The sequence below is a fragment of the Neodiprion pinetum genome, chromosome 3, assembly GCF_021155775.2.
Source record: "Neodiprion pinetum isolate iyNeoPine1 chromosome 3, iyNeoPine1.2, whole genome shotgun sequence".
Classification (NCBI taxonomy): domain Eukaryota; kingdom Metazoa; phylum Arthropoda; class Insecta; order Hymenoptera; family Diprionidae; genus Neodiprion; species Neodiprion pinetum.
The window spans coordinates 26,045,527-26,058,832 of record NC_060234.1 but is presented as its reverse complement, the minus strand read 5'-3'; the positions used below and the strand labels follow the sequence as shown (position 1 = coordinate 26,058,832).

General features: G+C 40.4%; 1 protein-coding gene across 4 annotated transcripts in view; it reads left to right on the top strand.

Moving 5' to 3' along the window:
• The window catches only part of LOC124215635 (tachykinin-like peptides receptor 99D), a 130,643-nt gene that overhangs the window by 92,315 nt on the left and 25,022 nt on the right, over positions 1-13,306 (top strand). For all 4 annotated transcript variants that reach the window (XR_006882406.1, XR_006882407.2, XR_006882408.2 and 1 more), the window contains 2 exons: positions 3,344-3,562; positions 13,017-13,167. Coding sequence is in view for 1 of the 4 variants with exons in the window: in XM_046619255.2 (XP_046475211.1) it covers positions 3,344-3,562; positions 13,017-13,167 (370 nt within the window). In the remaining 3 variants the exon portion in view is untranslated. The remainder of the gene's footprint in view (positions 1-3,343; positions 3,563-13,016; positions 13,168-13,306) is intronic.

Sequence of the window (13,306 nt, the reverse complement as noted above, 5' to 3'; positions counted from 1 at the left end):
AATATCGCGAAGGTACAGTAACTCTAGGAAAAATCATAAATTGTGTAAAATAAAAATAAAATAAAAAACAACGACTGCCGATATGACGAAGCGAAAATATCGGTGGACGTAAATAGCGTTGAGTAGTAGAACGAACATGCAATTTCACCACCTAATATTGTGGATTTACTTTTGCGTTCACGGCGCGATCCCAAGTGGAAATAGAGTAGCTCAAACTGGAACTGAATGTCACTGATGGGTTTCGGAGCTCTACATATATCTATTCCAGTCAGTGCTTTCAATTCTAGAGTCCCACATATCCAGTGAATTTATTCCGATGTCTTCGGAATGGTCGATCTTTGCAAGCCTGCAAAGGCAGAAACTCGCAAGCTAAATTTCAAAGTTCTGAGTATAAAATTCCTGGTTATCATTTCCGTGTTTAAAAAATTGACGAGAATCGGTTAAGCTCAAATTTCACATTTTCAATCAGCTGAATTAATTATCCTACGCGAAACACGTATTGCCGATATGTATAATGCAGCAAACTCGCGATTGAAATGAAAATGAAGTACCCCGACTAATTATAATTTTCACACGTGGTGGGTTTAATTGGATAAGCGAAATATAAACGCCCAGAATGCAATATAAACTTAAATTGAAATATACCGGGAATTAGATCATTCTGGATAAACAGACGAGATGTTATATTCGTAATTGATGGGATAATTAATCGATGGGGAGATATGAGTTCGACATCCCCATAGATATTACAGAAAATTTAGTCGATCATTTTTCATATTGATAATAACGGAAAATAGGCTTTCAAAAAATTGAGTAATTTCTCAAGTGACATTTATATCGACAGAACGTTCAGCCCTTGATGAATTTATATCACGGGTATGATTCCACAGTTTTCGACTCATCCTCGAACAGGGACGTAATTTACGAAACAGAAACTCACAATCTCAGAGTTACACCTCTGATACAGACAGTTGAACGACCGTAAGTAACGCTACTTATACTATACTACAATACTAAACGGTCGGATACATACGACACATGTTGCAAATGCGCTGAATATGATTGCAAATGTATAATAATTAGTTAGGCACACGTTAGATGCACGCCACTTGAGTTCGAAACAGAGTTAATTGTAATTGATAACATTATTTTCATAATGGCCGGAATTAGTCCCTGTCTTCTGTATCTATCGAGACGTCGGCGCCCTAATATATTTCAAGATGAGTCCATGTCTATTTTCGAAAAAAGTATAACAGGACCATTGGACGCGCGGTGTTAAATTAGTAAGATTAGCGTCTTCCCTTCAGGTTCTTCCGTCTTAATTCTTCTTTGTTACTTCTCATTCTCATCCCCTCTGCCATCATTCAGAGCATCTGTTTCGATTCCTCGTTTTCCTCGTGAATATTCGTGTAAAGCTGAGTCATGCTGACAGGGCAGACGCCCCGGTGTCAAAATAACTTAATCGAGTAATTTCAAGGAACGACCCACGAAACTTTCCTCAAGCTAATCTGGTTGTAAAGACGGAAGATGGTACGTTCGAGCTTCGCAATGATTAAGCAGGTTTGTGAATATTTTTATAGTTCCGAAGACTCATCCCTCCTTGTAACTAATTTTTAACGTCAATATGTCACCATCGCACGTATGTTACTATGATTGAATTACATTTCGCTCCCAATAAATTTATATAATACATGGAGAAAAGTTGAGTTATACCACCAAAATTTGCAGTTTGCGTCTGAATTCCTATCCGCATTAGTTGCGGTTTTACAACCAGAATCGTGACGGTGCGGGCGGTTACTTTGACCCTAATTGAAAGCGAGTATCAAACTCCTCCTAACAATAAAACATACCAGCTTGACAAAAATAAAATACTCAAAATACCTATGATTTTGGAAAAGCAATAACGGTCGTCACCCTTGTCACCTTGACGAATGAAACACCTCAGACAAAGCTTCACCTGATTTAGGTACGCATTGTGTGTACACGATCGTCCGAATAAAATGATACCGAAATCTCAGGCTTCCAAAGGGATCGGCTCAGAGGTGCCAGGAGGCTCCATGACCCATCCGTTGGCAATATTTACTGCCTCTTTGTGTCGACCTTGAGACCCTTTGGAGTTTCGCACAGTGAGAGCCAATATCCTGTCAAAACGTACGATCCAACTTTACTCCCGTGCCTTCTGCCGTCATGTATGAGGATAAACCATGATTCAAAAGCACAAGTCCCATACAGGCTGAACACGAGCACTATCGAAAATTCGAACGCATATAATTCACTACTCACTCATTATAAGACTTATCCGAAACGGTAAGCTAATGATTTTTCACCGTGGTTCTGTTTTCAAGTCTTGGTACTTGCAGGTACACGAAACAAGTGGCGAAATCGTTTCACACGGTTCCTCCATTTCACTCTACCTGTCATCGTTCACTGTTTCATTGTCAACTGTCATCATTCTTTCCAACGAAGTGAACAATTGGTTCACCGATTAAACCCCATCGAAGACAAAGCCTTAAGACTCACTGCTCGATGATCCGAAACGAACCGATGGATTTGGTGGCGAGGCATCCCCGTAAGCGCCAAATCGGAAATTGAACCGAAAAGTTTAATGAATTACGTAATTTATGGTGCGGTTGATATGGACGGTGGATAAAAAATGGTAGTACAATCGATTGTTTCTGAAAACTACATTATGGATCGCTATACATGAATATTTTTGAGAATGATTACCAAAATATAATTAACAAATTTTAGAACATAGAAGCCTCGTAATCATTGTTGATTGTGAGATAAACAATTACACTACCCGAAAAATTTCTACATGGTAGATCCCGTTTCGAAACAGCTGGGGATATTATTCATTACAGATGCGAACTGCAGGTGCATTTTACGTGAATTGGACTGAAAGCTGGAGCGATACGAATGATAGCAAAAAGAAAACAATAAACTATTCCGATGAGATCCGAAACATCTGCAGATCCGTTTGTCAACCAAACTTTAACTGAAATGATTCGATTGATTTTTGAGTTATTAAACACAAAAATGTAACCGAACCCCATGTACCATCATCGCTTGGCCATAATCTTCAGTGAAAAGTTTTCCCTGCAAGGGTTACTGTATGGATGAAAATTGTATTGTATTCCTCGTTATATGCCTATCATGAACATGTTTGAAACCCTATATAAGTGCTAACTAGTCTCCTGTGTCAAGACTAGGTAAATTATTGTTATCAAATCTTACGAATTTCCGAGATAACTCGTACGGTCAATTTTGCATACACGTGTGAAATATGATTCAGGCAGAGTTTTCGACGTAGCGCTAACCGCGTGATTAACTCTGATTGCAGGTATATGGCGATAATGAATCCCTTGAGACCGCGAATGGGACGACGAGCCACCTTGTGCATTGCGGTCGCCATATGGATGGTCGGCGCTATTTTGTCCCTTCCGATGCTCCTGTTCTACACTACCTTCACGCAGAACTTCGACAACGGCGAGGTCCGAGTAATTTGCTACAGCGATTGGCCGAACAGAAGTGACGACGGCCTCAGCTACGGGGAATATCTGTAAGTACCGATCCGACGAATTAGAACCTCCGGTGGGTACCTTGGGCGTACCTACGCGTCACCTTCCCCGCGCTTTGCGAATACGTACCGATTTACCTACGCAATGAATTCTGATCACGTTCCCGATAATGCCGGTACCAACCCCAATCGACTCGGGTGAATTCTCATCCGTTGCGACGCGTTCGCATAGACAGCTTATATTATATTATCCACATGCGCACATTGCGCGCTAATAAAGTACCCGGGGCGGGGAAATATTGCTTTAATCAAAAGTAAGTTATCGCTGTGTATATTTACAATGTACATATACATGTATGTATAAGTTTATAACCGTCCGGGCTTGATGCCGTAAAATTCGACCTTTGCACGGTCTGGGTGAAAGCCTAGAAACTGTTTTATGAAAATGCACCTAGCACGTGATGAGTAGAACTTGGGGTAAAAAAGGCGGGAAAAACAAAAGAACCTTGATACGTACGTCAAAGTCAGATTTGCAGGTACTGAAGAACGTAGCGTCAAATTTTACAGCGAAGTAAATCAAGTAGCTAGAAAATCGTTTTCGAAAGGCAAAGCGAGTTGTACCTTCTTGTACTTCACAGACGCGTAGTACGTGCGCATTTGCTTTGTATTCTCTTGCCGCGAGTCATAACCAAGTTTGAGAGAATATGATAGCCTTAAGCAAACTGTAATGTAGTCACGTCTAGCCTTGGCACTTTGATGTGCAAACGTTGACGAATGCGAACTCGTTCTACGCACTTTAACCTGACCTTAATTTCGGGCGGAGTTGGCCATGTATAGGAAAAATGAAAGATCGTATTCTCAATTTGGTAAGATTTCGTTAACGATCGTTTCAGAAATTTTTTAATCAAAATTTACGCGAGTGTAAAAACTTCGATTAAACCTCTTGGAATGCTTGATTCGGAAGCCAAGTATGACAACACTGACAGGTCTGTGCGGATAATTATAAAAATTGGAACGGGCCGTTTCCCTTGATAAAATGAAGGCTCGCCACCATAAATTTTAAGTCCGCGGGTTCAAACCCTGTCGCCGAATGGTTGCCAACGTTTCTCCGTCGTTGATAATGTCGCGGAAATACATTAGTAGAATGAAAATTAAATCAGGTGGGTGTGTAGCACAACATTGTATATAAGAAATTCCCCCCCATGTCACGTGTAATGTACAGGTATAGGTACATAAAATATCTCTGTTTCGAGCAGCTGCCACGTGCAGGTTTCCACCAACCGAGGCATGAAGGCAGAGTGAGACGCGGTCTCGGGTAGCATTTTATATTATGAATTTAACGCCAGAAGAGCAGATTCTACGATAACAGACTGCTCTGTCACAGTCCGTTTTCTTGCGGTTCTAAACGATTTCCCCGAGTGCAAAGGGCGTGTTTTCAAAGAGCTTTATGAAAACAGTAATACCTCCATAAATTCGCACCCTCTGTGGCCGGGCACTCACTAAAAGCATTTCAAACCTCGTGACGCTCTTCGGTTTATAAAACGTTACGATTTCTGCGACGAATCGTAATGATCCATTTTGTTGGGTAATTTATCAAAGTGTCGCAAGGATGCACGCGAAAAAGGTAGTCGCTCCTCTCTTTGCTTCATGCATAAACCATTTCGAATTTTCCCAAATAAGCCACTTTATCGCGAGGTAATAAGCTTAACGACAGCATCAAACTCGGTCTCATTTCGCATTCGCAAACGCTTCGACAGTGTCGCGTACAATATTTGCTGACAGAATGTGATCCTTGATCCATCAATCGATCAGACTATCGATACGCGAGCTGCTTCTTCGTTTGACTAATAAATTTTTGAACTGCGAGGCAGTTATTTTTTAAATACTGACTCGGTGTTTTTCGATAAACTTGATTTGAACCGATCATAAATCATAATCACATGGTAGCTACTCGAGTATGTTTTCTTGCGGGGACTTGAGAAACAACAATGTGAACAAGGATGTAGTATTTTTTTTAGACACCCGAGGTTGAAGGCGATTGAGTTGAATATCAGGTTTTGAGCTAATAAACGCAATAAGCTGTAAGATGAGACAAAATGGGGCGACGTTAATCAGCACAAAGGGAGTAAATGAAATCCGATTTGAATTGTTTTACAGCAAGAAACAGCTCCGTTGTACACAGTAACCTTCCATTGCAAACAGACGAAAACTGATTCGTCGACTGGTGTTGATTAAACTTACCGCAATGTATACCGCGACGATGACGTAAGAACGATCATTATAAGAATTATAATATTACCATTGTGCGGAAGATTAATTGTTTAGAGAGGACTATGAGATAAAGTTAATAAAGAATTTACATAAAGGCTGGTGCTCGCCTTTACGGTAAAAGCGCGTCAATCCCTCGGTTTTGAAATGGAATCGCACCCTCTCAGCGGCCTGCAGGGGTGTAAATATGAGCGAGAGAGGTGTCGACAACAGGCTAAGAGTCGGAAAAATTTCGCACGGTTAGGCGACGCTTTTTACACCGAATAAAAATGAAACTCATCTGGCTCGTTTTAAGTCTCGGCGTAATTTGAGGTGAAGCATCAAATAGGCTGGAAGCTCATTCGTGAATAGCGGCAAAAAAAATTCTCCAACTCCGAATTGTGCATGGAAGCATTTTGCGTTTCTTATAATTTCTTCAGCGCTATCAGTCACGGTGTCAAAGAAATAAAAGAAAAACCAACAGTCTTGTTGCCTTTCGCGCGGTGTTTAAATTTATTATTCTTTGCTCGACGTCGCTTTTGGACTTGAATGCTGAAACTAATTTATAACAGATGTTGGGTGATGAATTTATTTATTTATTTACTTTTATCTTTTTCTTAGTGATGAAGTTTGGTTTAATCGAAACGTAAAGTTTTACGCCGCACTGCAATTACGAGCCGCCTTTGTGGCGGTGAAAAAGCAAAGATTTTTCCGACAGAGGGATGAGATATCTGTGAGAAACTTTGAAGGAGAAAATTGCTTGTTCAGCAAGTCACAAGGGGTTGATGGGAGTTCGGTGCTGAAAATTCTCTGAAATCCGAGATGATATTACCGACATTCGATCATGGAATGGGAATAATATTTGTAACTCTGACGATAAAATCTTGAATATAATGTCGAAAAGTATTTCCGTCGTAAGTTTGTCTATGGCCGGAATATGCCGTCGCTTACGCGATTCGAATACTAATTTCTGCACTTTCGATTCACCTGGAGCGGTTGAGCGAATGAAGATATTGGATAAGCATAAAGGAAGAAAAGCAAAGAAACGGAGTCCTGCGGAGGTGAAGGTTACGCAAACGGATCAGGTTATTTCAAATATTCAGGGACGCTATGCAATAACAATTCCAGACTCGCAGCCATCTACTTGCTCAATCTAAAGCAAAGTTCGCAACTCCTATTTCGCTCTATCGCGAAATCAACAACGTTGTATTTTCCAAGAAACCCGCGTTCCTCGCCGACTCTCGGAGGATTTAAGAATCCGTCTTACCTGCACTCTCCTCGAGGCGAACGCAGAGCTGCGACAATCGTGTCAAACTACGTACAAAGGTATTCGCCAGTTCCATTGCTGCATCGGTAGATGTTGTGGAAGCCCGCGACTTTAATCCTAGCAAATCTTTAACCCTCTCAAAAGTTGCGAAGCCATGTAGCACCTGCAAATCTCACCCTGTCTCTCTCCTTCGCCCTCCGAACTACATGCGAAAGGAAGTGTTTTCAAGTTGTTAGATTAGGGATAAGAACGAAAAATAGGGTTCATTTATGCAAAAGCAAAAAGAAAAAGCACAAAGTGTGACGATAAGACAACAGTGAACACTGAACATGCGAACCTCTCGGAAACTACAGCGAAGTTGAAACGAGGTAAATCGGAACTTTTTCAAGCAGACGGGTAAATCTAGTTCAAACATTCATCTCTGGACAAGAGAAAGAATACAAGAATTTTCTTTTATTTTCAACCAAAAAAACCTTTCAGCAGAATCGCCGATAGCGAAGTACTGCGACAATTTTTTCAACTAATACGAAACAAGTTTAGTCTTAGGCTAGAAGATTTAGGTAAACACCGGAGTATGCCGTTTATCATACTCTCGTAGATGCATCAACACGGTCTGACGGCCAAAGTTATCCTTTGAGGAGTAGCTCGTGTATAACTTAGAAACTTGTTCTGTTTCGGCGTCAGAAGTAAAGCCCGCCTCGTTCATTCTTCGCGTGGCATCCTCGGGCATGGACGCACCCTCGGGATACGTTCGCCGCGGGTCACAACTGTGCATTCACGTCTCACCCGACATTCTTCGAGTGTTTGAAATGCGATGGAATTCCTGAATTCCATCTCGAGGAGGCCGCAATTCCAGGGTCAACCCTGCTTCCCCCTCTAGCGCAACCCTTTGCCTCTCGATCCCCGTTAGGATGGATCGATTCGAGCGAGGTCGATAACCATTATCCTTGAATGAAAATTAAAAAGTCGTGTAGGTATTCAAGGATCGAGGAATTCTGTATTCATCCATGTCCCGAACGGCATTCGCCCTCAAACTGGAAATTAATATCGATATAATAATAATAGTAATAATAATATCCTTGAGCCGATTTTTATAATGAAAAATTATCACGCCACTTGATTATACCAGATTTTAGCCAAGCTAAAAAAATTTAGAGATAATCTTGCTCGAGAAAAAGGTTCGGCGACTCGGGAGTGCCGAACGAAGCGGAATGAAACCGCAGCCTGCATATGATTTATGGAACGGATCGTATAACTCAGGACGAAACGTTTTCATCCCGAACGAGATATGCCAAATTTTTTTTCCCCCTCTTTGTCGTCACCGGTGATAGAATGCATGCTCCTTTGCCGAAGAATGAATCCTTGCCTATGTAGTCGTTAATTGCCAGAGAAAAAAAATCACAAATACATTACATTAATTATACGTATAACGTGTAGCCTCGTTGAATTGCTACGAGAGAATTTAATTTTTGTCTCATAAGTCCGTAGAAATTTTAAGATTCGATTAAACCGATTATTCCTGAGCAAAAAATCTTCTTTTCGCAAGTTCAAAATGCACTTTATTCCCTACGGCTATGAGTCGTAAAATAATGTTGTACTTTGTCATTCGTTTCGAAGTACATATGAATTTTAATCCGATTCAGACTCTCTAGAATTCATAGTTTCACCCTGTAAATATTTTGAGGACTAACCGTGAGATGAAAAAAAAACTCCAACAACATATATCAACACTTTTATCAGGACTCAGACAAAGTCCGGAAAGTTCGCCCGAGATAACGATAATGCCATAAAAATATCCCCGGGCTCGCCAAATTTTTTGCTCCTTTCCTCGCGTCTACTCGTCGATATTTCAACGACCGCGGTGGCTTTGCGCTTTTAATATACCGCGTACATACCCTCGGGCTAGTTTTATCGCATACTTTGGTACATGCCTAAGCGGTCTCCGGGCAAGCAGATGCGTATGTATCGGTATGTATTTGTGTTTATATATGTATCTAGATTAAAGACGTCCCCTCGCCGCACGTTGTGGCTCAAACTTGGTACAACCACTCGGACCTGCAACACCCTGCTCATCGGAATATGGACCAAATGAAAATTACATGCGAAGCAAGCTTTCGCAAAATCCCCGGGATTTGGTCCCGGTTCGGCGCTAATGCACGCCACAATTATATACGTTTGTATATGTATATATGTCGGCCACATACAAGTTGACCGTTGTAACTGTTATAATTACACAAAGCTTTGCAATGCAGTGAAGAATCTTCTTTTAATTTTCCCAAACACTCATTCTGTACGACCAATTTCATTTCAACGATGAATTATTCATAAAAACCGAGCCAGATTAAGAGAAATTTATTTCCATAATATATCTCCAAGTATCAAGGTACACGTATATCAAACCCAAAAATAAAAAAGGCATGACAGTCCTATTCTATACACAATTCTGAACAAAGACACTTCGATGCATTTTGCATTTTACGCATAAATAAAGAGAAAGCATGAATTCTACGAATTTGTTATTGAGATTTCATACGTGGACCTCGATATTTGGAGATATATGTATACGTTAACGTCGAAATCGAACAGGGTACCCGCTTAAAAATTGTTGTTCTCATCGTTGGATGAGTAAATTCGTGAGCCTACGGAATAACAGTGCGATAAAGGAAAAATTGAAATGCTTTGGAATATCTGATCGCGGTGTCGAGTCTTGATTTTGGAAGATGAATGCTAAAGCGCGAGAAGAACATTATTGTCTGGCGCTTTTGTATTAACTTTACAAATAAATTCATACGACAAATCATAAATTAAGTAAATTGATCCCATTCACGAACGATTCGAGATGACAATTCGAACCGAGGACAACATTCTTCGAATCACGAGGATTACGTTGCAGGTAAATGTACCGAAAGGCGTAATTTTACCTCGGTACAAAGCTGACACGTACAGCAGACCGCATGAATTGCAACGATAAGAAGACGAGTTTTTTCATTGGTTGCATAGAAGAGCATCGCTCAGGATTTCTAAAGAAAACCGTAACGCATCGTGAAAACTGAAAGGTTAACGATGCTAGTTGAAAACGGTCTAGTCCCCTCCGTATCGCTCTAAATGCGAAAATTATACACGCGTGATCCATACAGTCATAAATTATACAGCGTCTACACGCGCATATAACGCGCAGCACATAGGCAGGCACGTATTTAGGTACCTGGTTTCCATAGCTCGTATATCAATCTGACGCCGGAGCAAACCCATAAAAAACAATAATCGACAAAGAAGGGCTCGTGGAAACGGCAAAGAAGTCAGCAGAGACAGGGGATTTGTTTACTTTGACAAGTACGTACACTGATAATAATTTTATTTTTCATAAGTTACTAAAAATGTTCCAGCGCCATGGTTATCGTCACAACAACGGCTTAACCCTTTGAGTCACGGTGGTAAATATTCTCAACACCTATTTTATATCCATTTTTTGTATATTCAGAGAACTTTTTTCTTTTTTCAACATATTTCTTTGCGGTTTTTTGCTACTTCTGACAGTATACTAATTGGTTTGCAATACTCGAGAGTAATTGGTGCGATACAATGTAAAATATTAACAAATTAATTGAAAGTTTGTGAAAATTGAAGGCAGAATTCATTTCCGAGAAAGTTACCCCTCTACACATAATACGTGTTTTAGATAAAACATAAGTTTTTCGGGTCACTAATTATCGGGTTTCAGATTTGTAATCGACGACCCCGAAAACCCCTGCACAGCATTGTTTTGACCGGATTCGAGAAAATTTTTAATTTTCGTCCGCCATATTGGATCCGTCGAGTTAAATATTTGAAATTTGATATCCGATTTGTATTCAGCGACCTGAAAAACCTTTGATCACCATCTTGTTACAAAAGTTGACTCAGTACAATAACGCGTGACTCAAAATATTAAATAATCTTCAAATTACATTTTGTTTTCAATTGTTCCGGAACCCTGGATAACCGAGCAATCAAGTTGACATCGTTAAATAAGAATACGATTGTCAGTAGGCATTGTTACATTTATAATACATTAGACCTGTAACATATTAGAAATTTCCTCTCCTAGAGCAACCGATGTTACAGAGCGCACAGCTCAACGACACATGTATAATAATATTGGTGGGTATAATTTTAAGATAAACAATGGCGATAATGATTAATAATTCGGTTAAATCAAGGAAATTGACGGAAAGGGGAGAGGACCCGGTAAGCAACGCATTTCGCGGAATAACACTCGCTTTCGGAATCCCGTTGCTAATGAACGAATCTTTCGTTCAATTAATTATGCTCTCGAGACGTTAAACCGCGGCCTAATCCACCGCCGTCAATCTTGTGGAATTTATAACGTATTACTGTATCGGGGCTGAAGATTTCCTCGGGGTTCCTACCATTCGGCAAGCTCTCGCATGCCTACGCATAAATGACGACGTTACATCTTCCCGAGACATGTGTAATTTCACTATCAGCGCTCTTGCCCGATGGGTCGTTAAAAACTTCAAATCTCACGTTCTCCAAGCGAGAACTTTAATTGTTCCACAAAGTTTTAGAGAAATTTTACCCTAATCAAATTCACGGATGATTACGGATACCGAATTTTTAAATTTAAGCCCAATATTGTACATATTGTATAACTTATTAACAATTTTCATACTATTCAAACTTCTTGAATGTATTATATAACCTTTCGGAGAGAATTCACGCTATTCGGGTTTCAATTAAGACACTTCAAGACGTTTCAAGTACAAAGCTGGCGTCCCGTTCCGCACATCTAGAATGCCAATTAAGAATTTCACGGAAGTGTGAAGAAGAAGAATAAAGGAACAATTTTTTACACCGACGCCCCTTTTGTGATGAAGATTACGTAATGGAGGGTTAAAATGACCAAAAATTACCTGAATCGTCGTAACATAATCATAAAAAAAGAAAAAAAAAACCACTGTGTCGAGGGTAAGAAATTACTTTTCTTGATACATCCAAGCTGGCGGAATTTATTAATCTCACACGCCATAAAGTGAACATAACGAGTAGGAACAAAGCGTTACGCTGTATTGTATTATACACAATGTGTAACTAATTTGTAGTCATTCACGAGCGAATTCAGCTGCACAGCTATTCGGCCATACCTATTATTAACACGCAACAACTACCCATATTAGTTTGTGATTCGGATGAAAATTACATTCGGTGCCGGCGTGTATAATACAAATGTAGTTATCCATATAGAGGGTCAATTTTATTGTTACTATAGTGGTAGGTATTATACAAAGTTCCTCCGCATGTCGTATTGCCCGAAAATTGCAACAACACAATAACGGCTGGAATAAGTAATAATGCCAATTGTGACGAAATTTAAAATATTCGAGTTAATTCCGGTCCCGGTGAACCGCAAAACGAACATGGAACTTTGTTCAGGAAACGATTTTGTCACGAATTGTTTCACAATTTTCAACTCAGCAAAACAGATGACGCATAATTAACGCGATTGATTCTGGATGTTAATCAATGTCAATTCAATTTCGACTCCCAGCCGTGCACGCTGTTACACTCGTATCTTGCCTTGAAGCTAGACATGCCGTGGATGTTCAATGACAATAGAAACATCCTGAATAGCCAAATCATCGCGTCTTGGCCGACGACAGCCGAGAGTTTGAAGCAGTACCCTGATTGGTCCGAACGACTGTCATCCAAGACGCGTACAAGGACTGACCGAAGCGATTCGGGAAACTCGATTCCGAACTGTGCCCGAGGCACGTCCTCACTTTCCTGTCAACTTAGGCTCAAGTTGACATAAGAGAGAACGCAGAACGCAAATAAGCGTGAACGCGTGGGAAATCCGGCGGACTTGATCTCGATTTCGAAGAAAAACGTAATACCGTTCATGGGTGTAAACTCGAGGACGTCCTTCGTGGAAAAAATACGTCCATCCGATACTCTACCTTGTTTATTCTCCCTCTGTTACAGATACAACGTGATATTCATGATACTCACGTACTTCCTTCCGATTGGATCAATGACGTTTACGTACGCCAGAGTTGGTCTTGAATTATGGGGTTCCCAGAGCATAGGAGAAGCAACCCAGCGCCAGTTGGATAACATTCGCAGCAAGCGAAGAGTGAGTGTTAGATTGAAATATTATTAGTTTAGCCAACGTACGTTTCACCGAATAAACTTACGGCGTACGTTACGTGTAGCCGCTTTATCTTTCGATCCAGGATGTACATTCGGGGACAATGATTCTGAGACGGCTAATT